At 31.5% G+C, this 26,489-nt stretch overlaps 2 protein-coding genes across 11 annotated transcripts in view; one reads left to right on the top strand and one right to left on the bottom strand.

Moving 5' to 3' along the window:
* Positions 1-6,917, top strand: part of LOC143229673 (uncharacterized) — a 70,428-nt gene extending 63,511 nt beyond the window's left edge. For all 10 annotated transcript variants that reach the window (XM_076462349.1, XM_076462352.1, XM_076462345.1 and 7 more), the window contains one exon: positions 232-6,917. In XM_076462349.1, the coding sequence (XP_076318464.1) occupies positions 232-250 (19 nt within the window). In that variant the 3' untranslated portion in view covers positions 251-6,917. The remainder of the gene's footprint in view (positions 1-231) is intronic.
* On the bottom strand, positions 5,709-19,666 carry LOC143229675 (transcription initiation factor TFIID subunit 10-like). Its single transcript, XM_076462356.1, has 5 exons — positions 19,409-19,666; positions 17,524-17,786; positions 16,353-16,417; positions 10,866-10,974; positions 5,709-7,977 (listed from the first exon to the last, which is right to left on the bottom strand). Coding segments are annotated over exons 1-5 (528 nt in total). The 5' UTR covers positions 19,410-19,666; the 3' UTR covers positions 5,709-7,887.
* Between the last annotated feature and the right edge of the window lie 6,823 nt (positions 19,667-26,489).

The following is a 26,489-nucleotide window of genomic DNA, read 5'->3' as shown; positions in this document are numbered from 1 at the left end:
TTTGTTTGTCGTTCAGTTTACCTAAAAATTTATGTATATATGTGTTAGAAAAATATTTATAATGCACCCTACTTTCATTATCCTAATCGTGATACTTTTTAAGTTATGAGGAAAACACTACTGACGACCCAGGGGTACGAACACTTTCTGTCGTAACTGTAAAATATAAAAGCAAGTTTCTTTTATTTTTGTGTTCTTTTTATGTACGTTTTCTTCTATCGAACATTTTAGTAAAAAGCAACAGCTGTGAATCAACTTCAGAAGAACAACTGAACCACATCATCCAACAAAAAACTGAAAACTTAATAACTGTAGAAAATGGAAACCACCAAAAAGATACGAAACAAACCCTTTGGCTTCAGCAGCAAAGGAAAATTAAATCATCATTCCATTTCTATTAACAACGGTGGTAATGAGGATTTCTGTTATAATGAAGAATAGACATTTTTACTCCCGATACTATCGAGACCAGTGTTGGAAAATGTTTTATTCTATTACATGTCATGATAGATAACAGTAGTCAAGCACGTTGATGGGGGACAACTAAATGATTTGTGAAAAATATGTATAATAAAGCTATAAATCGTATTCATAATAAAGTAGTTAGATAATACTTGTAATTCATTAGGAAGTATAAACCAAAGTTTGATGAAGAATGGTTTTATTATAAATATATTAATTGTTTCTTCAAGTAATTTAAGTAAAAGAGTGGCGTAGATGAAAATACTTCGTAATTTGTTGACAAATGAATTCCAAGTTATGAACGAAGTTGTAAATGTTTGATTGCAAGGTGGTTGACAAACTATGAAATAAGAAAATTTTAAGAGTTGAGAACTGTTCAGTTATTTTTAACTGTGATGAAAAGTTCCTACAATAATTAAAACGACAAATCTGTTGATGACACTTTATTCATCAATTCTGATCGGTGATTTCTTACTATTTCAATTTTTCTGTGAACAATTTATGAGACGTCGTATTTGATATAAGATATTCATGTAAAAATAGCTAATTTTGTACAATTTCATCCTTTTAAGTTTATTTATCTTGTTTTGTGATAAAAGGTAAGAGTTTAAAGTGCAAACAGCATACAAAGCTTTCAAATGTTTTTGTTGGCTGTGTATGTGCAGTTCGGTATCTAATATTTAATTGCATTAATCTGTAAAATTAAATGTACACTGAAGAGAATGTTACTAGTCTTTAGCATTGGAACAATGAATGTTTAAAGAAGCATCTCTATCTAAAAGAATAGTATAGATGAAAAAAGTTTGTAATTTGTTGATAAATGAATTTCAAGTTATGAACGAAGTTCTAAATGTTTGATTACAATTTAAATTGGAAAATCATTTTTGCCACAACGTTAGCACCCAGATGATGTTTTAATTTTAGTTAATGTAACGGCCAGGTGGGTTGAGGCGTTCGACTCGAAATTCGAGGGTTCGAATTCCAGTCGCACCAAACATGCTCGCCCTTTCAGCCGTGAGAGCGTTATAATGTTACTGTCAATCCACCACCAGATAGCCCTCGTGTAGCTTTGCGCGAAATTAAAAAAACAAACACTTAATGGAGGTCAGAAAAACCTTTGGTAATTACTCAATACGTCAACATACTTCGTTTATATCTAGGTTAACTATTGTCATTTTATTTCAATCGGATACCTTAAACAGTTTAACAACACAGGCCTGCGAATTTAAACGTCATAAAAGTTTTGATTTTAAAAACAGTTTCCATGATTCAGCTAAGCAAATTTCGGAAATATTTTTTTTTCTCCCACTTGAGGATTTTTTTTTTTTTTTTTTTTTTACAAATCAGGAAGAGAGAAGACTCTTAGATCAAATTCTTATTTTGTTTGTCACAACGAACGTATTTTATTATTATGCTTGTTTAAAAAAAAATGCAGAGTGAAGAAAATTGATGCCAAACGAATTTAGATGTTCGTTCATCTTTATTTTTGTGTGCGAACTACTTTTTTAGTCTCAAAACTACGTATTGTAGTTTTTCTTTTATATATTGCCTCTGGAGCATCTTATTTCAATGACCAGCAGTAATCAGCCATCATGAAGACGTTCCACCTTTCCCGATAACTCCTCTTTGTTTCTCTGATGTCTTGATGAAACTTTTCTCCTTGTTATTCGCTGACAATACTGAGATTTTCAGACAAAATATCAACATGTGAATGCGGAAAACGAACTTTCAACTCTATAAATTTATCGAGTTTGTTATTGACAACGTTCTCATAATTTGGATCATTGCAGTTTCCTAAAAATGTATCCGCCTTTACCGCAAAGACAATCCACGCTTCATTTTCAACTTTCCTCATTGTGTTGTCGAACTGCTCATTTGAATTCAATTTCCTAATGTAACACCCAACAAACATTTATCAGAAATATAACAGAATATGTTTGTGTCATGTACACGACCTTTTGTTATCATAGCAACGAATAGATAACATTGAAAAGAAAGAAATAATGTCAAATTGGACGCACAAACAAATATTATCTAGAAATGACATGTCATGCAGCCTGTTAATCGTTTATATACTAGCGCGAGTTCTAGAACGAAAGATAAGACTCCTACGCAGCAATTGATCAAGATAAATCTAAGTTGTTGTCAGAAGTTGTCAACAATTAAAGCATAACAAAATGTGATCTGATTTCAACGCAAATTATTCGATTGTGTAAAAGTACATGTCACGTTTTATTAAAAATTTGTACGTGATGGAAAAAATGGATATTATTTTCGGATTCGGCGTACAGGAATTACTGTAGAACATGTGAAAATTTCATGACAATAAAACTATCCAGATCAGCATAATCAAAGTTTAATTACAAACACACTTATATTCAATGTACGTAAATTAAGTTTTCTAAAACAAAGTGAAGCAATAACATTGAGGCCGACATAGCCAGGTGGGTTAGGGCGTTCGACTCGTAATCTGAGGGTCGCGGGTTCGAATCCCCGTCGCACTAAATATGCTCGCCCTTTCAGCCGTGGTGGGCTTTATAATGTGACGGTCAATCCCACCATTCGTTGATAAAGAGTAGCGCAAGAGTTCGCGGTGATAACTAGCTGCCTTTCCTCTAGTCTTACACTGCCAAATTAAGGACGGCTAATGCAGATAGCCCTCGTGTAGCTTTGCGCGAAGTTTAAAAACAAACAAGCAATAACATTGGGTGTGAAATTTACTTGTGATATGAAGTCAGAATAGTATTCGGCCTAACCACGTTACTAAGACTGTTTACTGTTTTTAGAGCGAACGTTTACCGCTTTAAACGAATCCCTGACTAATTTCATGATGCTAGGTGGCATAATTAAATTACGATGGAAATCTTAAGTTCATATAACAAATTTACTCTTAAACTATTTTTCATTTTCACGTTCAATCCAGAGCAAGTAATCCTATTTATAAATTAATATGATTCTATAAACTGAGCAGAAATTTGTTTAGTACTCGAGCATATGAACTTTCACGTAAAGTATAATGTTTTATTAAAACAATAACAGCTCAACTTATAGGTTAAACAAATTCCTGTTTTCGTTAGTACGAGCCTTTAGCACCATTAAGTTGTTTTTTTGATTTCGCGCAAAACTACACGAGGACTCTCTGCGCTAGCCGTCCCTAATTTAGCAGTATAAGATTAGAGGGAAGGCTGCTAATCACGTAAATCACATCCAAATTTGCCCATCACGTACCGTTTCATCGAAATCTTCAGTTTCACCAGGACATTGCTACAATGGAAAAACAATATCAGGGCAACTGGAATCCGTCAATGCTTGCTGACTACTGTTGTAAACTGCAACGTGATGCAACGGACACTGAATACAAACGAAAATCAGGAGCAAAACACTTTTAATTATGTTGAACTTAATAGCGTATTAGAAACAAAAACGCAATTAAATACGTTAATGCCGGTAAACAGTTAACTGTCTATTTCTCAGAGTGTTTACGTGATGAAGCAAAACCAAAACTATATTTGTGCATACCCACCAGGTACCTGTCACAATCAGCAAAAACTTTTCAAAATTATTGTTGTGCAGTGTCATCACCACCCACCGCTAACTCTTGGGCTACTCTTTTACCAACGAATAGTGGGATTGACTGTACATTATAACGCCCCCACGGCTGAAAGGGCGAGCATGTTTGATATGACGGGGATTCGAACCCTCGGATTACGAGTCGACCATTAAGTTAACACAAATATGATTCTGATGTCCGATGATATCTCATCCCAAAGTTTTGGTAATAGCTACAGGGTGTTTACTATATACTACTACTACAACTTATTTATGTCGACTAGAAATTCAATAAAAGTTTTGGACTCTTTGATAGAATAACTATTTTTACCTCTGTGATTTGAGAATGCAAAAAAAGTAGTGGATGTTATTAATTGTTTAAACGAACATTTTTTTTAAAATCACACTCATCAAACTTTAATACACACAATTGTGTTAATTCCTGTTACTACTAATTACTATTTTTGTACTGCGAGTAATAGAAATCTACATCTTTTTCACGACATTTGTTTCATTGTATTATTAGCTCAAACTTAACTATACAAAATAAATACACACATAAATTTTCTAACACTTTCAACATGATTCTAAATGAAAACCAGATTATTATCATCCCTTACTTTATTGCCTTTCAAAAAAATTACATTTAGATTATTCATAACTCATGGTATACTACTGTTGATTCTACAAAATTTACATCTTCAGTGTATTCTCAAAAATAATATAAAACATTTTGCATATTGCACTATTCTTTATGTAATATAAATACCACTTTTGGATAAATATTAGTTAAAACATTTTTTCAGCATGAATATTTCTGTCTGGACTTAACTTCAAATATATTGGCAACATTGACTGATTATACCTGAAAAAGAATAGCTAGTATATTTTAATACATATATATAAAGAAAATAGCTTCACAACTATTTTTGTATTAATTACATTAGTTGTAAATAGGAAATTAAAATCAGGAATATAAAAGAATAATGAATTTATATAAATTAAGCTTTAATTTTTTTTTTTTTTTTTTTGAAATTCCATTGCCATTTGGTAAGTCATAACCTCAAAGTCAAAATGGTAATTGTTTGTGGTGAAAGCATCCAAAAGTGTTGGGGTTACCCCTTCTGACAAAATTCAAACATAGATGAAAAATAGTTAGTCATGAAAAATCAAAGAAGGGTTTGGAATTGTGTGTTTATACCCACAACATCTCAACTCCTAATGCTCTTCACTGTCTCCAGCAATTAACCTTTAAACAGCAGGAATGTTGTAAGTAGCAGCATTAATTAATGATGGCCTCTGTGTAAGGATTAAGTGTTCTTGTGATAATGTGCCATAAAAATATTCATACATGTTTATACAATTTTTGAATACTGTGTGTATTTTCTTATGGCAAATCCACATTAGGCTAAGTCCTGAGTCTACCAAGGGAAATCGAACCTCTGATTTTAGTGTTGTAAATCCACTTTAAATATTAGTAACTTTTTTTTGTATATATATATATTTCACCATTAAAAGTACAATTCTGTACTGGATTTAAAATAACATTAATTCATCTGAAGATAATAAAAATTAGCATGGGAATACTGCTTAGAAAACTGCTGCTTTCAGTTATCCTTATTCATAATTAGAAAATAATGTTTTGACAGAGCTCACACTGTTTTGTTTGAATATTTTGTAACAATGACCAAATAAACTTTTAAAATATATGTATCTGTTTTAATTATTGTATCAACTTGCAGAATTATGTTTTATAAACACACAATACAGGATTACAAATGAATGCTACTTAAATATATTTATCAACTGTAATTATATTTACAGCAATGGTTTTGTAAAAACAAATTACATAGATGTGATAAATTTTTTATTTGTAATGTTACATAACATTCAAAAAAATATCAGAACTACACATGATATAAAACATTTTTAGGTCTGAACATGTTTACTTTTCTTCATATAACACAGAACCTTTATTTTTATCCAATACAGGTGTAAAAAAAACATGAGAGAAATGTAACTTTTCATATTTACTGTAGCAAAGCTGGTAAAAAAAATACAAACAACAGTGTGAAAGAAAAAAAAACATTCTGAAGGTGAACCGATTTCCAAAATAACTAGTATATATTAAATTCTTCAAAATTTTACAATGCATAAGTTTTGAATTTTAATTCCAAAAGAAACTTTGGTTTAACCAACAATGATTTCTTCCTAATCTATGAATAAAACATTTAGACTTCTCTTTTTGGAATACAAGCCGAGTTTTTTATTGCTGCAGGAAAACTCCACAGTTAATTTGTGTACACTTAATTTTATACAGCAAAAATACTATTCTATACACTAGTAATTTTGCTTCTACTTTCACTTTACTTTTCAAATGCCAACAAAATGAAAATTAAGTATTAGTAGTTCTGGAAACATAATACTATACTAACTGTAAATCTGCATCTCAGGACAGTTGGTATGGGTATTAACACTTATTGATAAGCAGAGAACAGCATTTCAACCTTCCTGGGTCATCTTCAGGTTAACAGAGAGAGAGTTTGCAACTGACCAATGCCAGGCACATTGTCTTAGAGATATGTCATATTCTCGTCCCTAAGACAAGTGCCTGGCAATGGTCAGTTGCAAACTCTCTCTCTGTTAACCTGAAGATGACCTCGGAAGGTCAAAATGTTGTTCTCTGCTTATCAATAAAAGTGTTAATATCCATACCAGCTGTTCTGAAATATCTTTTTATTGCAAGTGAGCTCCTCATCATCAAGAATTAACTGTAAATCTAATAAAAATTACCTTTATTACAGTTACTGGAAAAAATAAACCTTCCACTTGGGGTTAATTTCATTGTGTAAACTAATAAAATTTTATCCAAAATTCATATGAACTTGTGAAAATAGCTTCTTGCATTGTTTAAAACCCACATGTTGGTGTCTACATGTCCATATCAACCATGCCATTGCACACTATACCTAAATGTTTAAGTAGTTACTAGGTGTACTTGCACAGAGTCCACAAAAGTGTTCTGTCTCAAGAGATGCTACAACAAAATTTAGAGTAACAAATACTTTTATTTCTTGCTTTTGATGTTAATCTATGTTGTAGCCTACAAAGTACATAATTCTTCTCATGTTCCATGGCATGTGCACATTTTACTAATGTCACAAATATACAAATTATTGTATTAAGCATCTCTTATGTGATATTTTAGTGTCTACTGACTGACAGACAATACACTACTGTAAGTTGGTCTGAGTGGTTAAAACAGGTGATGCCTCCAAGCAGAATACAGTCCCCTTTTGGGGAAACAATTTCTAGCAATAGACTTTTCTGCAACTAATATATATGACTTAAAGTATATTATGATTGATCGAACTGTCAGCAATGGTGAAAAAAAGGTACACTAAGGAGAAATAACAAACATTATTTATTTCTGTGGTCATTGTAATTTAAATATTGTGTATAAAGGGCACAGCACAATTTGGAAGTTGGTAGTTTCTATCTAAATGTTTTGACAATCTTGACTGACAAGCTGCAAAGATAACCCCAAAACAGTTAAAACATGTCAGCTTTCTAGAGTAGATATTATTTACAATAGCTGTTCAATGAAAGCCAGGTAAGAGAAACTACAGCTATTTTTATTGGCCTAAGATGAAACAAAAAATAATTTTAACATGATGATTGAAATGTTTAATAATTATATTTCATAAGAAATGTTTTTAAATAAACATATTTCTCAACATAAACACTATCAACAGAGATAAATTTTTTTTTGTATAAAAACTGCTTTTATAACCCAAAAATGTTCTTACACAAATTTCTAAGTCTTAGACCATTAAAACAATTAATACATTACCATCACATGTCATACATGAAGGATCAAACAAAATAATGAGGTTTTTTAATATGAATTCCATATTCCATAAGAGCTGGATTAAGATCTTCCATTGTAAGAGTGTAACGTTTGTCCTATAAGAATACATTACAAAAATCCTTATCATTGAAAACATCTACTTTGTTGCTATAGACGTGCAGAGTACATTTACTATTAGATTAAAAAATACCCTAACAGTTTTGTACAATAACAAAAGTGTCTGTAACCAGAATAAAACTTATTCTGAATAAACTTTAGAAAACTCATTAGGGCTTTGGTTTAAGTTAGCAAACCAGGATGAAATTCTCAAAACATAAATTTCAAAAATACTGTTAACTGCTATATTTCAACATTGAACATACATGGGTTTACCACATTTGTGAAAAACAACACTGAAGTATTACTGTGTACACCTAAGTTTATATCTGTAGCTTTCCTTATACATAAATATATACTTGGTATATCTGTTCTGAATCATTTTCAGATCAAATCCTCTCATTCAGGATTGAGATGGGCAATGTAGTCAATTTCTTATGAGCACTAGTTGCATCAGTTAGTGCCATGTAAAGTGACTGTATCCAAAATTATAATTAAATCAATTAACTGAAATTAATGTTTCTAATTATTACTTTTTCTATTACTCCAACCATTAACTAATCAAAAGTATGATTAAGTCAATTGTCATAAAAATAATTCAAATTAGGGATTGCAGTTATTAATATTTTTTTATTATTCCAACTATCTAAGTAATAAAATGTTTATATTGCCACAAAGTGCTTGTCCTGTCTTTGTTATATAAAAGCTACAAGGGCTATCTGTCATTGTCACTAATTTCTAAATGTACACTAAAAAGGTAACTAGCTAGCAGCACCCTTCACCAATTTTTTGTTTTTTAATTCTATGTACCAGGGTTCAAGGAACACTATACTGACAAATGACAAACTGCCTACCTTTATATTAAAACAATATCAAATAACACCAATAAAAATTTTTTTTTCATCTTTGAAAACATGTTTTCCTTCTACCTCCTTATACTTCATTATGATTTACAGAAAGAATAATTTTAGACAGGTTAACAAAAGGGTATATATGATGACTGGTGTTTTCACCTTTACCAATTATTGGAAAAGGTGAAAAAAGAAAGCATTTGATAGTTCTTGTATCAACGAATTATTTAATTGGTCTAGCTAAAATACATCAGTAATGTTCAACACTGCATTTACTGGAATTTATATCAGTTCAGACGTACAGAACTACATTCTCTTACGTGCATAACAAATTCTTGATGTGAAAATGAGTACTAAGATAAAAAAATATTTTTATATTAACTTGTGTTTAGTAATATTACATATTTTCACTTCCTCTGGTTTTACAAATATTCAAATACACGCTTTTGTAGAATTTTGAAAAATTACACTGTACATGGAAGTTGTACATTAGTTGGTACTTTGAGCACAAAACACTGAGTTAGCTAAAACTTACTAGATTTACCGAGATAACCAATATAATTCAGTTACATGCTTACAATAAAGGGATATACTGTAAAATCAGTATAACAGCTGTCATTACAAAGGTAGAATGACAATCAGAAATAAAATTTCTAAAAACTACAAGTAATGAAAATATGATATAATACAAGTTCATTCATTTGCCTACATTTGGATTACAGTTCTCCAAATGTTAAGTACATTTAAATAATGAAGGTAATTTGGTTCTTTTTCTTAACATAAAGGCACACTTTACTTGTATAATTAAACAGTTTCAGTGATAAATACTTACATTGCAGAAAATAACTAAACAGTGAAAACTATCACTAGGCATAAAAATTAATTAATTATCACTTAAAAAAATTTAGTCAAGTTAACTAGAAAATGGACAATTAGTATTACCACAAGATGTAATCCATATTTTATATTTAAGCATAATTTTTTGAATTAAATACTCAATTGCTTGTAAATGCATTAATAAAATACAACAAACAATATTTAAAATTAATAATAATCACAAAACATACAGTTCCAACACACTCATTCAGTACATGCTAAACTAGCCTATTACACTAAATTTACTTACATCAGATAACTACTAGAAATATCTTACAAAATATTTTTTAACCAAGTTCTTTTGAAGGCTACTGATCTCCTTACCAAGTTTTTCATTTGATGTTCCATGTTATTAAATAGACTTAATTATATTAACTCATTCAGAATTTATTTGAGAGAAAAACTTTATATTTTAACTGTTATTATCACTATCAAATCTGAATCTGTGTTTGATAGATTTCACCAATCTCATAACTACCATAACAATTAGGAAGTAAATATAAACTGTTTTTTCTTTCTAGAATGACTATAAATTATAACTCAAAAACACAAATATTTAAGCTAAATAGTTTAAATGTCATAAAATGATACATTTATAAAGATTTATTAATTTTACTATATTGACCTTTATAGAATTAAGTGTATACATAAGGGACTGTTTCCAAAAATCAAAGGTGAGCAGGGGGCCACTGTGTTTGACTCAATACGTTAGTGATATCTCACTAATGTAAAAAAGATAGGAAGTTTTTATTTTATATTATAGCTTTTAAATATAGGTAATACGAGTTCCTAATTTATACAAACAATACACACACACAAACTCTGTATTCTTACATCACAAACATCCAATTTGAGCTAGTGCTGCATTCGACATACCATGTGACACACAAAAATCAATATTTAGGTGTGTTTTTAAATACTTACTTTTGAATTGAGAAATTAAATAAATGTACATTACACAAATATGAATAGCAATCTATAGTTTGATACCAAATTTAATAACAAGTGCATAAAACAGTGATTTAATAAAGTTTTGAATGCAACTCAACATAGTGATGGTATGGCCTTGGACCCATGGCCTGTCATGATATGGTTAAAGAACATATTTTTTATAACAAGTATAAAAACAAGCACTGTTGCATAGAAAATCTAAAACTTACCTTGCTTGTCTTCTTACTTTGTCCAGCTCCTCTCATCTTACAGTGTTGTAAAGCATCATTGGCTATATCAGAAATAAACTTTTGGGTTGCCAGGGATATGAGACGTACACTAAAAAATATGTAATTTAATTTGTAACAAAAAATAAGTCTCCAAGTTTAAATAAGTAGAAATGTATTCTCCAACCTATTTAAGAGTGAACACAGAATAAAAGTTTCTTCTTTTATTCTAAATGAAATTAAAATTAGAAAGTTTTGTTACAATTTCTCTGCAACCCAAGCACTGCATTCAATTTTGTAATAGGCAAAGGATTAACACATTTTGCAAACTGAAAATAATACTTTTATACAGGATGTTTTCAATGAGCAAATTTACCAATTATACAGTACAAATGTTTTGATTATGAGAATTTAACAAAATGAAAAATAGAAATACTATTTAACTAGAAATATGTTTAACACATCACATTCACTGTACACTGCATATAAATTAACAAAGGTAACATATGTAAAGGAAAATATCACCAAAGCATCCAATGTTTCTCTCAAAAGAAAAAATAAATTTAACTTGACATGATTGGACAGCCACAAGACATGTTCTTAAAGTACAGATATGTATTTTCTTTAAATAACTGATAAACTTGAACTTCATATTAAGCTTGAAATTGACAGTATTATCTGTTGAGTAGAAAATGTATAAATCCATCAAATGGAGAAGAAAAGTTAAAATTGATACTAATTGCCTCTAAAATATTTTATAACAGAAAGGCTTAAAAGAAAGTTCTTCATGATAAAATAACAATCATATATTCAACAATGTCCTTCCATTTTCATTACCACTATTAATTTAATTCAGATATATTTTTGAAGCAATTTACTTTATAATTACTATTCAACTGGAAGTTTCTGAAAGACAGTAAATACAGAGCAAATGCAATGATACCATATTTGAGGTTGTTAATCATCCACTCATTACATTAAAAAGTATTATGCAGATATTGTGTCAGAATGGAAGTGTTTATTCAAAACATCTTAAAAGATAAATATAAAAAAAACAAGAAATTTAAGTACTAAACTGTGTAATTATGATTTATCCATATACAAAATGGCATGCTATACAAACAAGTCTTTAATAATGCAGGTTTTTCCATATGAACAATGTTAAGTCAGGGATACATTTTTGCAAAATTACTTTCCTTTAAAGTCAATTTTATTAATGGTATAAACTACTTTTATAACATGTAAAGAAACAAATACTACAAGCAAGATATTTAACTTTAAAACAAATAAGTACAAAAAATGTTTTAAAAATTAATTTTCTTCAACCTTAACAATAATCTTCTAACTTTTGTCACTTTTTAAAGGAGGAATCCTATCTTGCTTGCTTAGTATTCCAGAAGCTATCGTGTCAGTGTTTCTACCAGTTTTGCCTACATAACCTTTCTAACAGAATTGGCATGAATGTTTCACAGGGAACTATATGTTTAATCAGTGATGTCGAGAAACCCACTTGTTGAGAAATTTATATGCAAAAACGACTCGCTTGGGTTGAGAAAATATTTTACATAGAAGAGCGAACAACGTTTCGACCTTCTTCGGTCATCGTCAGGTTCACAAAGAAAGAGGTAACTGACCGGAAGCTGACCACATGTTTGAAAGGGGTTGTGTAACTGTGTGTCGAAATGTAGAGGGCAGTATTAGATGTTTGAATCTATAATTTTATTTATTTTATTATATTAATATAGGTATAAAGGCATTCCTTTATATTGGTTTATTTTGGGTTTAAGTTGTTGTATAAGTAAGGCTTCTTTAATTTTGCGTTTGTTTAGGTTTGTTTCTTTATTTAGTATTTGAGTGTTTTCTATGGTTATGTTGTGTTTATTTGACTTGCAGTGTTCGAAAACGTGTGAAGGTGACTTTTTATGTTCTTTCAATCTGGTTTCCATTTTTCTACTTGTTTCTCCAATATAGAAGTCGTGGCAGTTATCACATTGTATTTTATAAATAATGTTGGTGTGGTGTTTGTCAGTGTAGTTTTACATAGTATAGACCTCAGTTTTGTGCGGGTTTTGAATAAATTTGGTATTAACTGGAATGTCATATTTTGTTACTAATTTTGCCAAATGTTGGTTATTTGTTTGCTGATGTCAGGAATATATGGTATACAGCAGTATATGGTTTCGTGGTTTTTGATTCGTGAGCTGTATTTACTTTAGTTGGTTGATTTTGCTTTCTGTCTAGGTGTGTGCTAATAATGTTTTCTACGGTTTGTGGAAGAAACTTATTGATGTTGATGAAGTATTGTTTTATTTTGTCTAATTCATCGTTAATTTTATCTGGTGAGCATAGTTTTATGGCTGTGTTTATTTGGTTTCTTAGTATGTTGAGTTTTTGTTTTGTTTCATGTGCTGAGTCCCAGTGTATGTATAGTCCAGTATGGGTGATTTTTTGGTGGATTTCTGTTTTGAATTGTGTGTCAGTTCTTGTAATTTTGAGGTTAAGAAATGATATTTGATTGCTTTCTTCCTGTTCACATGTGAAGTTAATGTTGGGATGTATAGAGTTAATGTGATTGAAAAAATTAAGTATGTGTTCTGTAGATTTCAATCCCAAGAACCGTGTCATCTACATATCTGTACCAGTATAGTGGTGGATGTAATGCTGTGTTAATTGCTTGTGTTTCAACTTGTGTCATAAAAATATTGGCTAGGACTGGTGATACTGGGTTGCCCATGCTTAGGCCATTTGTTTGTATATAGTTTTGGTTGTTGAACATGAAGTTTGTCTTTATCGTGGTGAATTCTATGAGGGTTGCTAACTGGTTACTGGGAATTTCTATAGTTGGATTAGGGTCTCGGATATAGAGTTCTAAGGCTATCTTGCAGGCTTCAGTGGTTGGAACTTCTGTAAAGAGGGATATAACATCGAAACTGGCCATTAAGGCTTTATGATTAAGTTGATTTAGATTAGACTTGAAATTAAAAGAGTCTTTGATGAATGAGCTGGCTGATGTTGCATATTTGGAGAATGCCCATGCTATGTATTTACCAAGATTGTAATTAAACGATTCATATGTGGACATTATTGGTCGTAATGGACAATCTGGTTTATGAGGTTTGGGGATCCCGTATATTTGTGGTGTCGCGTGAGTCGGTTTTACGTGAGGTAGGAATAAAGTGTTTGTGAAATTGTGTTGGCTTTTTTCATTTGTAGTAGTAATTTGTTCAGTTGTGTCTCGTGTGTCTTTGTTGGATTTGTGTTTATTTGTTTAAACTTTTTTGTGTCTGATAGGATATTATTCATTTTTTGGATGTATTCATTCGTGTTCATTATGACTATAGCGTTACCTTTATCTGCTTTTAGAATTTTTATGTTTTTGTCTTGTTTTAGGTTTTTAATGGAATTAATGTCTCTTTTTGTAAGGTTGTTTTTTAGTTTTCTGTTTTGTGAAATTATGTTGATGGTTTTGTGAGAAAATTCTTTGAAAAAATCGTTTAAGATGTTGTTTTTAGGTGTTTCTGGAAAATATAAATTTGTAATTTTACCTGGGAAGTTTAGCTGTTGGATGTCAATAAAATTATCTAAGTTGTCCTCTTTCTGTTGGTTGTGTTTGATTGTTTCCTTAAAACAATTTAATTAAAAAAATTAAAACAACACTTCTTTTAATAATGTTCTATATACAATATTTCACAATGAAAAAAACTAAAGAAACAATTCATAATTTTATTGTTTTCAGTGCTGCAAATTTTAAATGAAACTATCTTGTGTCACACAACGCTAACAATTTCTATTCAAAATTGCAGGATAAATCAATGATGTTTTTTATTAGTTTCCTTATATGGGCGTACTTCTGTTGTAATTCATATTTATTTTTACTATCTTTACCATTGCATAATCCTGGCTGGATGGCAAATGCCAGATGTTGATAACAGTAGAGATTATTTACAGTAGGTATCTGACTTTTTGGCAACAAATGTCAACAATAGACAGAGAGCACACAATCTACTTGTTTTAAAATAATATAGTTGAAACAAATCAAATGTTTGGACAAATATATTTTTACAATAATTTATCACAGTTGTATCCAGCTTCAAAAAATTTTGTTTTTTTAAACCAAAGTCCACACAGATAGGTTCAATTACTTTAGGACACCCTTTGACCAGACAAACTATTCTCCTTTGTCTCTGTTGTTACAATACAAGCTAAGAAACTCACTTTAGTAATTCCTCTGTGAACTGATAATTCTTACTAATTTAACTTTGCTCTCTGCATCAACACATTTATAACCCATGAAGGATATATATTTAATGAGAAAAACTTAGAAACTTCAAGTAAAATGATGTTAACAATGTTACAAGAGCTTAATGAAACAATTAAACAACATAAACAATGTATGACTTGTAGAGTTAACAGAACTAATCATCACTATTTCTTTTAAAATAATTAGTTTTTAACAACTTGCTTTAAAAAATTCTAAATTCTTTATTGTACAAAGAAAAACAAATTGTATTCCATGTGAATTGGATACAGCCGGAATGTACACTTCATCAAAAATATGCGAGCCTAATGTACCATACAGACCCATTGTTAGTACTTTAAATTCTGCTACACTCTTTAGGTACATCATTAGTTAAAAAACTAGCTGATTTAAATATTAAGTATTAACATGTTGTTATAAACAAAATTTCAACCATTTAAAAACATTCAAATATTCAAAACAAGATCAAGTATAAAGAAGGAATCTATCAAATCAAATGTTGCTGCAGTAACATGTACATAGGACAAATAAAGGATATTAAAAGTGCAACTGAAAGAACACTGGTACTACACAAAACATAAACTGAAAGAACACTGGTACTACACAAAACATAAACTGAAAGAACATTGGTACTATACAAAACAAACTGAAAGAACATTGGTACTATACAAAACAAACTGAAAGAACATTGGTACTATACAAAACATAACAACAAACTGAAAGAACATTGGTACTATACAAAACATAACAACAAACTGAAAGAACATTGGTACTATACAAAACATAACAACACTATGTTCTCCACTGTAACTGAATATTTCTGGAACTGTGAGAGTAATTTTGAGTGGAAAATGCAAAGATTAAACAAAATGCTCAAACAAACACAGAAAGGAACATAAAATAGAGTATTTGAACAATTAAAAATCTGTGTATAAATAGATGACAAACAAATCAACATGTCCCATTTACAATTAACTTTCTACCCCTTTTTTTCTGACCTCATATTTAAAAATGAACTCACACCCTCACCCATCAATGGTTTATAGCTGCATATACTTTAAGCTAACACTGCACTCTGTCGATGGTAACTGTTACCAAAAGTAGTAAACTGTAAATAATAATACTTTATCTTTCATTGTGCTGAAAAAAACATTGATTTTTGTGTTTTTTACTCTTCATTAAGATGTTTTTATTATTAATGATTATAAACACATACATCTACGGAAACTTACATGCGAGGATCAGATGTATCCAGTCCTGCTGTATTCAAATAGTATGAGGTAACAGCATCGGGAATCTAGATAAGACAATGCCAAGAACTTACATTTTACAGGAGCAAGTTTCAGTTTTATAGGAACACAAGTAGAGATGGCTGAATTAGTGGTCTTTGTCAATGAATTAAATGACAGTCTGAATAATCTATTACATTCAATTAACTGATCAGTATAGTGTTCCTTAAATCGTGGTACTTATAAACATTAAAAATAATAAAAAGAGTTAATGAAGGGAACTGCCAGCCAGTTGCCTACCTTCTAACCTGCAGTTAAAAAAAAAAAGTTGGGTAACTGTCCCTTCAATTAGCAATTCATCATTAATGATAGTAGCAAACAGCTTTAGCAGCTTTGCCATTGCAAACACAGGATGAGTTAATTTGTTAGCAAAGAGAATTAAACCCAAGATCCACAGATTATAAGGGATCAGAGTAGAGATACTAAAATGATGTAGGAAAGGAATGGCTATCTTTTATAGAATAGGTTAAGATTTGAAGATATGGAGGATGTAATAAAGTTAAAAGATGTTATAAATATGGGTTTCTACTGGATTGGACGACCTTTGGAAAATTCTCATTTTTTCTGTGTTGAATTCTGAGGACAAAATATATATTGAACAGGTATAATTTTAAAATTTGAAAAAGGTTAGACTCCAGTTAAAGAAAAGATTTCTTTTTCAGTAACAGATGACAGATTTGTGCTGTTAGAGTCTGGCACCTTCAAGAGTTTTAAAAGAAAATAAAACCATGATTTTTCAAAAATAAAATGCTTAATTTTTACTTTTTTCTTTTCTTCTTGAAGATTATTTATTGGGACCAAATGGTATCTTGTCCATTTTTTATGTTAGTGCTAATCCATCAATTTTTACATAATTGGAATTAATATAACTATTTTACAAAATCTCTTTCAAGTGCTTATTATCTAATAAGAGATTTAGTCAGTAATCAAAACTAGATAGTGTTTCATATAATCCATGAGCTAATGCTTCAGGTTAAGTTTTTGCCAAAACAAAATTAATAGAAATGTTAGATTTTGACCTATGAGAATACAAATTAATGTACTTGCATGTTTTATCTGTAATTAACTTAACACAAAGTATTCCAAAGTTCTCACTGTTAAATACTTGACTTACTGTTGGTGTATAATCTTCAAGTTGAAGCATAAAATCTAATAAAGGTTGTCCTGCTGTCTTTGCATCTCCACCAGAAGCTGCTGTTGAGCTACTAGAAACTGTTCCTCCTATTGCACCACTAGATGGTAATAATGATGCATTTCCTTGGCTTGTAGTGGTAGAAGTTGTAGGTATAACTGGTATTCCAGATGAAGATGAGATACCATCTGTAACTGTGCTAGAACTACCAGAAGCACCTTGAATAGTTCCTCCCAAGATTTCCACTGGGTTAAAAAATATATTTATAAAACTTTCTATATCTATATGGTATAGAAAAGTTATACTAAAATACAAAATTATAAAGACTATTTATTAGCACATTAAAGAGAAAAACAGAAAATGAGCAGGATACATTAGCACTTATACACAATTTAAGCATGAAACTCATGAATGAATATTTTTTTGTTTGTTTTACATGTGAATTGTTGATACCATAGGTAGTGCAACTAGTAAATTAAACTTTAAGCATGTCTCAGTGTTAAATTAAGACTACTAACTTATTTGCCTGATGATGTGGTGAATGCAGTTACTTTTGATTAATTTTGTTTGTTAAATAAATATAAAAATGCATATGTATATACTATCATTTCATTTTGATGTTTTTATTGGTCAGAGGTGACCTTCAAATAGGAAAAGCATTCTTGTTTGTTTTTTATATTTCCCAGTTTATTTTTATTCTGTGTTTCATGGGAAGTCAATCTAAAGTTCAAACCTCTTTCAAACTTAAAAAATTTAAAATTTAATCAAAACCATAAAGTTTAGTCTAGAATATTTCATTTTACTTAAAACTCACGTATCATGCTATTTTTATCAGGTGCAATTTTAATACCTGCATTAGATGTCAGCTAGAATTAGCAGCACTTAAAGATGAATCTACATTATTTATAAACATGAGTAACCAGTCAGCCATGACTAGTGTGTAGTTAATGAGTGTTCAAGAATGTTTCACTTCACTGTTAGTGTCAAACAGTGATAGTTTTCAAATCAATTCTGCTTTTCACTTTCTTAGTGCATTATATGTTTATTGATATCAATTGAGAAATTTTTGAAATATTATTTGTTCAAGCATTATTTTTACCAAATAATTCAAAATTTCCCACCCAATGACAGATAATTTTACAACACTATTACTATCAAGCATTTGGTTATCAATCTTACCTTAATGGTAAAAATAGTAATTAGGTTAAATTTTGCCATTAGTATATCAACTGATAAGTAGTTTATACAAAAATTTACAGTTATTTATTAAAACATGTAAAAAAGAAAAGTAATAAAAAATGCATATGACTATGGTTCAGTTTACTGGTATGCAAGTTCAAGTACTAAACATTATAATAGTATTCATAAAGTATACATTTTAGGCCCAGTGGATTTTTTTCCTCATACATCATTCATTATTTTAGCATGAGTATGTAGAACCAAAGCACAATACTTATAGTAGTATAAATGAGCATTCTACACTATATTTATGATAAAATCATATTTTTTTATGCAATTCAACACAAAACTTTCTTCTGAACCGTTTTTATTTACTTAACATATTTTCATACAAAATCTTTTAAAATGTTTTTTATTCCGTTTCCACTTCTAAAAATTTAAGCAGACACATTGACAAGTTCTTTTATTTTCAATAAACCTACCAAAAACAATACTCCTTTACCGAAACTTGCTATATGTGTGAAAATAAACAAGACACTACTTAATATTTTTTCATACTTTACTACAACTAAGTCTGTTGCGCTGATACTTTCAGGTTCATCTTAATTTCACAAAAAATGTTTTCAACAAACTATTATAAATAGTAGATAATAGTTAATACATTATATAACTACAGTATTTCTCTTACTCTTTAGGCCTAACGTTATTCAAGCTTTTCAATGCTCCTACTTCCACACACAATTCAACTTCTTAACTACAGCTACTTTAGAAGATATTAATTAAAAACAGTCGATGCTGGTACAATAGTCAACACGAAAAACGCCACGAAATTAATCAACCTAGTAAAGAAAATTAAAACAGATTTTTGACTTCAAATATCTACTAATCAATTTTGGCACTTGATAAGCCTTTTAACACTGAAAATTTCGGGTCGTACTAAATACCGAAATGGCTAGAAAAGGAAATTTGTGATAATTTGTGAAACTCACTAGAAAACTTTATTTTAATAAAAGCTTTAATATTCATACCATCCGCCTTGAGATACAGAAAAGGAAACTATAATACCAAGGAGAAATGGTATATACTTCTCAAATGAAATATAATTTATGATGATTCTCATGTAATTTTCTTCTTTTTAATCTTTTTTATATCGTAATATCGAAATAAAAACACCAAAATAGAAAGAAAACGAAAATGTGGCACCAGTATTCATAAGCAGGATCAGAGCATGTCTTGCACGTGTTGGAAATAAATTTTATTAACCACGAATCGAAGTAACCGTCCTTTGTCCAGGCTACGAACTTAAAATATATAGAGATGGATATGATAAATAACATAAAAATCGTAACTTTTCTTGCCCGCTTTCAACACTCAGCTGTTAATGTTATTTCTCAGCTTTTTCCGTAATTAATTAATTGACGATCATTGCAGAAATGGCTTACTGGTCGAAGTTGAAGGTTCGAGGGTCAAAATATGAAGTGGGTATAACTCAAACAACAGTTCTTCATTTCAGACTTACGATGGCTGTCGGAGTAGAAGTTTTAGTTGATTTTATGTATTACTGTAATATTGGCGGTCATTTTTTTTTCAATTGCATTCCTCCACAGCAAGTATTAGTGCAATATCTGAGATGCATAAGACGTTTATGTGCTCTCCTCCACGCTGTGTGTAGATTATTTTATAGAAACGTTAATAAAATGTTAGTTTTTGGTGTAAGAACATGGCACCATCTCTGAATTAAGTGAACGCTAAGTTGTGTCAAAGATAATATATGCTCATTAACAGCAATTATGAAAGATGACTGAATACCCATCAACATACTTCTTGTTGTAAACTATTATCCCACCAGGGTTGGTTGAAATTTACCCAGCAAACGAGGAGTAGTTAGATAACGGACAAACAGACGGACGCAATTTTTTTTTTTACATTTTACATATATATACATAATAAAGCAGTTAGGACTACACTGAGTAATAATATTATATTTTTTTAAGCAAAGGACCACTTTCGTACTGTTATCCACAGATAACAGAAACAGTAAAATTAATGCCTCTACTTGAAACACTTGCAGTTAGAAGACAGAGAGGATAGACCGAATGCTAAGAAAATAGATTAATGTTATACTCTAGTTTCTTAGACTAAACCCAATACAAGTGCACTAATAGACCAAATGCTTAGGAAATAACCTAATGTTATACTCTAGTTCCATAGACCAAGCCCGACACCAGCGCACTAATATATTTTCTTTTAATAGACCTAGGACAATAATGACTGTACAAAAATATAAGGAACATGCTCTCGCAGTTTTGTAACTTGCTTACGTAATATTCAATTTACAGCGCATATGAATTTCTAATAAGCGTAATATATAAAATAAGATAAAAAATGAATAATTAAAAGGCAACACAAGATAAACAGCTCCTCTTTGCTATCACAGCATCTGCAGTTACATTCTGCGCTACTTATCATTACTTTTTTTAGATTATCTGTATGTCATAGAAAATGTGTCATAGATCTGAAGTAATATGACGGTAACATCAAAAGAGCGTTGTATCCACTATACACTGATAGAAATAACCTACTAAGGATGAACACCACATGAATACTTTATCCGCACATTAAACCATTTTAATGATAATGTCCGGATGCTACTTCGGCCCGTGATACTTCTTATTTTCTCCTTATCCAAAAATATTTGATGTGATTCATACTCATTTTCCTCAAGCGTTCTCCATTAGGATGTTTTTTTTTGTTTGTTTTTTTGGAATTTCGCACAAAGCTACTCGAGGGCTATCTGTGCTAGCCGTCCCTAATTTAGCAGTGTAAGACTAGAGGGAAGGCAGCTAGTCATCACCACCCACCGCCAACTCTTGGGCTACTCTTTTCCAACGAATAGTGGGATTGACCGTCACATTATACGCCCCCACGGCTGGGAGGGCGAGCATGTTTAGCGCGACGCGGGCGCGAACTCGCGACCCTCGGATTACGAATCGCACGCCTTATGCGCTTGGCCATGCCAGGCCCCATTAGTATGTAACTATAGCTGTTGTGATACCACTTAGAAACAAAATTTCATTAATTAATTGAATATTTCGCATGAAAAAAAAGGTAAAGTTATTAATAAGTTTGTGAACCACAAGAATACTTTAATATTTAATTGTTTGAATTTACAAGTTATTGTAATATGCTTGCAAAGAAAAAATAAAAACAAACTTTTCATAGATAAACATAAAGATAATTGTTTTTACTTTTTGTAGTTACGTACAAGGCTAAGTAATGAGCTATTCGTGCTCACCTAGAGTATTGAAATTACTTGAGTTTTTGGGGTGTGAGCCCTCAACTTACCACTGAGCGACTGAAGGATTGATTTGTTTTGAATTTCGCACAAAACTACAGGAGAGCTAACTACGCTAGTCGTCCCTTATTTAGCTTATAGGGAAGGCAGCTACTCACCACCACCCACCACTAACTGTTGGGTTACTCTTTTACCAACGAATAGTAGAATTGACCATCACTTTATAACGCCCTTACGGCTGAAAGGGCAAGCATGTGTGGTGCGACGAGGATTCGAACCCGCAACCTGCTGATTACGAATCGAACGCTATAACCCACCTGGCCATGCCGAGCCACTACTAACAGAAATTAAGCACTTTCATAAAATACTACAATCTAGTTGCTTTAGTAAACTAAGAATAAAGCTTTGTTTAAATATGTAACTGCTTCAAATCATGTCAAATAAAATAGGCTTTATACGTTTGTTTTTCTTGTTATTTACGCTACATTGCCTGCATACTGACAAACGTGCTGAATATAACTCCATAATAAGGGAGGAGGGTCTATGTTAAAACCTCCTCTAGAGCTTAATCATAATAACAATTTTTTTTTTACCAGTTATGAAACTTTGGAAAATTACTGAGCCGAACTGTTAGCGCCACTATTCTCAAAGCAGAGTTCACGATTTACTTAAGGAAAGTTTTTATGTACATATAAGTAGAAAAGTAGAAAGAAAAAAGGTCTTAAAAACCAAAAAAAAATATTTAGTTAGTTTAACATATTAGCAAAACTTTGGGATCGCAACTAATTAAAAAGTAGTTTGCAAATAACAAACATCGTAAGCATATGTATTATGATAAGTCTGTCGTTGCAATAGAATAGTTGGCACAAGTATATATGCATTTTGTTTTGTTTTGTTTTTTTGGAATTTCGCGCAAAGCTACTCGAGGGCTATCTGTGCTAGCCGTCCCTAATTTAGCAGTGTAAGACTAGAGGGACGGCAGCTAGTCATCACCACCCACCGCCAACTCTTGGGCTACTCTTTTACCAACGAATAGTGGGATTTACCGTCACTTTATTTTGTCCCCACGGCTGGGAGGGCGAGCATATTTGGCGCGACGCGGGCGCGAACCCGCGACCTTCGGATTGCGAGTCGCACGCCTTACGCGCTAGGCCATGCCAGGCCCAGTATATATGCAAAAACGGCTCGTTTGGGTTGAGAAAATATTTTACATAGAAGAGCAAACAACGTTTCGACCTTCTACGTAAAATATTTTCTCAACCCAAACGAGCCGTTTTTGCATATATATTTCTCTACAAGTGGGTTTTCTCGACATCACAATGTTATACGACCCACAAAAACCAAAACTTTGTTAGCTGTAACATGAAAAAATATGTGCACTCAATTTTACTGAGATTTATCGAAAATGAATATAATTACAATTAAAAATTATGAAAGTGTGGTGGCTATTTGTTGTGATAACAAAAGAAAAATACAAAACAGCTGCATAATATTTCATCCTGTGTTGTAAATAAGTCTTCAAATAGAAAACTCCTTTTCCACTTGCTCTCGTCAACATATTCATGGCACAGATTGAAACACAAGTCCTAGATTCCTCGCTTGGTCACCCTCTCCCCTTATACTTGGCATTTTTGCCAGATTCACTTCTACCAAATGCAAGCTTTCTTTGAATATAAATTTTATTCATCTCAACATTCAATATACCACAAAATATGAAAACGGCTAACAATCATCCTAACTTAATATCGATATAATTAGATCCTAAAGATAATTAAAGACAAAAATTTACCATAGCAATACTTACAACGACCTCTACATTCCCTAGAATTCAGCTGATGAAATCAAGCAAAAAATTAATACGTTGAGAAACCTCATAAAGATTACTTCAGGATCCTACTCAACAGATATTGATGATGAAAACAAATTTTTAAGTCACTTTTTTATTCACATCAACATATTTTTCTTAGCTATCGTTGAAAAATATCACACAATCATCAAAACAAACACCTAAAAACTCAACTCGTGAACAAAACTAATGAACCCAAACATCATCACGTGTCGCCTTTATTAGGAAGGTTGGTTGTCAGAATCCTCCGCTTCTGTCTGTTTTGTGATTTTATAACCAGTTCTTTATATTTTACTAAGTCCATTCTTTAATATTTGTTGTCCTCTGTTTTTCATCTACCCCTTATATATTTTCCCTTCCATAGTAGTAATCACTGGATGTCTCGTTTCATAATATGACCAAAATATGCTACTGTCTTTTTTCTTGACGTTGATACAACATATCTTTTCACATTTACCACACTGAGAACTTCTTCCTTTGTTATTTTGTTTGTCCAGGAAACTTTCGTTATCTTTCTTTATACTAAAACCCAAAATGTTTCCAGTTTGTTAACCAATGGCCAAGGCTCATGTTTCACAGCCACATAACAGAGTTGAACATATATAGCACTTTATGATTCTCTTCCTTGTTTTTACGCTTAAGTTCTTTGATGTCAAACTTGTTTTTATACTATTAAAGCCAATTATCACCTCAGTTCTCTTCACTATTTAATTTTCACACTGAACCCAATAGCAAACCATTAAACTGGAATTTGCCATTCACCCCCGAAATTACTTTTAAAATAATTCACATTTGAACAAAACTTGCCGTTAGAGATGAGATTCCTATTTACTTCTAATTTACTCAAAAATTCGGCCACAATTTAAAATATTTACTAAATGTAAGTTATGTAGATTCAAACAATTTCCTAGGATTCTACATCGAGAAATCAGGAAATATTTGGAAACTAGACTCATCGAGCATAGCTATTTTTACAACTATCGTAACTGTGCGTGTGTGTTTTCCTTATAGGAAAGCATCAATGGGCTATCTGCTGAGTCCACTGAGGGGAATCGAATCCCTGATTTTAGCGTTGTAAATCTGTAGTAAATAAAAAAGTATATCTATTATGAAAAACCAAAAATATCCGCAAGTGTAAAATAAAAAAAAACATTTTCATTAAACAACATCGCCTTACTTTAAACCAGCACTTTGAGATGTCAAGATACCTTAAAGTGTAAACATTCTCTAATAATGACATGTATATATATATATTATATACAAAATTAATACTGATAGAGTTAAGTAGGGCCTGGCATGGCCTAGCGCGTTAAGGCGTGCGCTTCGTAATCTGAGGGTCGCGGGTTCGCGCCCGAGTCGCGCCAAACATGCTCGCCCTCCCAGCCGTGGGGGCGTTATAAAGTGACGGTCAATCCCACTATTCGTTGGTAAAAGAGTAGCCCAAGAGTTGGCGGTGGATGGTGATGACTAGCTGCCTTCCCTCTAGTCTTACATTGCTAAATTAGGGACCGTAACAAAATTAATTTAAAAATAAAAAACGCTGCTAGCACAGATAGCCCTCGAGTAGCTTTGTGCGAAATTCCAAAACAAACAAACAAAATTAAAATACAGCAAGTATTCATAGGGTAACAAGAAAAATGAGAAGCTAAAAGTAAAATCTGACAGCGTTTTCATATTTTAATTTTTGCGATAATTATACTGGGTATCCTAGATGACACATGACTGTTTGTTTGTTTTGAATTTCGCGCAAAGCTACTCAAGGGCTATCTGCGATAGCCGTCCCTAATTTAGCAGTGTAAGACTAGAGAGAAGGCACCTAGTCATCACCACCCAACGCCAACTCTTGGGCTATTTTTTACCAACGAATATTGGGATTGACCGTCACATTATAACACCCTCACAGCTGAAAAGGCGAGCATGTTTGGTGCAACCCTCGGATTACGAGTCGAACGCCTTAACACCCTTGGTCATGCCAAGCCCGCCATATGACTGTGTTGGACGAATTTGTTTGTTTGAAGTTAAGCACAAAGCAACACAGTGAGGTATTTGTGCTCTGCCCACCACTGGTATTGAAACCAAAATTCTAGCTTGAAAGACCATGGACGTATCGTTGTACCACTAGGAGGATGCACGAAAGATCTGCTCAAGAATATTTACTACAAACGAAGCATCAGAAAAGAAACCCAATAACCTAAGAATGTTTGAAAACTGAAATTTTCCTTCCTCACGATTACATGGTAAAAACAACAACAAAATTACAAAATATTTCAGCTCATTTAGAAAGAGATAAAAGTGTCAAATATTACATTAAAATGGAAAATACATCATCAAAATTTTAAATTTTGTTAAAATTGTAGCGATTACACAATGAATGTTTCTCAAAAATTCATATATTAATATTTCAATATTTGAAATGGCTGATAACCCATCTTATGAGTGTCCCTTTAGGGATACCTTAAATTCTCTGCTTACATTTTCCTTCATTGTTATACATTCGTATTTATATTCAAATAGTTAATACATTAGATAACATTAAATATTCAAATATCTATTTTTGTTTGTTTTAAAGCACTAAGCTGCACAACTGCATACCTGTATTGTACCTATTGCAAACACTAAACTCTAAAT

This window comes from Tachypleus tridentatus, chromosome 10, assembly GCF_004210375.1.
Source record: "Tachypleus tridentatus isolate NWPU-2018 chromosome 10, ASM421037v1, whole genome shotgun sequence".
In the NCBI taxonomy this organism is placed as follows: Eukaryota; Metazoa; Arthropoda; class Merostomata; order Xiphosura; family Limulidae; genus Tachypleus; species Tachypleus tridentatus.
Note: the sequence above shows the minus strand (reverse complement) of the source record. Positions and strands in the feature narration are given on the sequence as shown.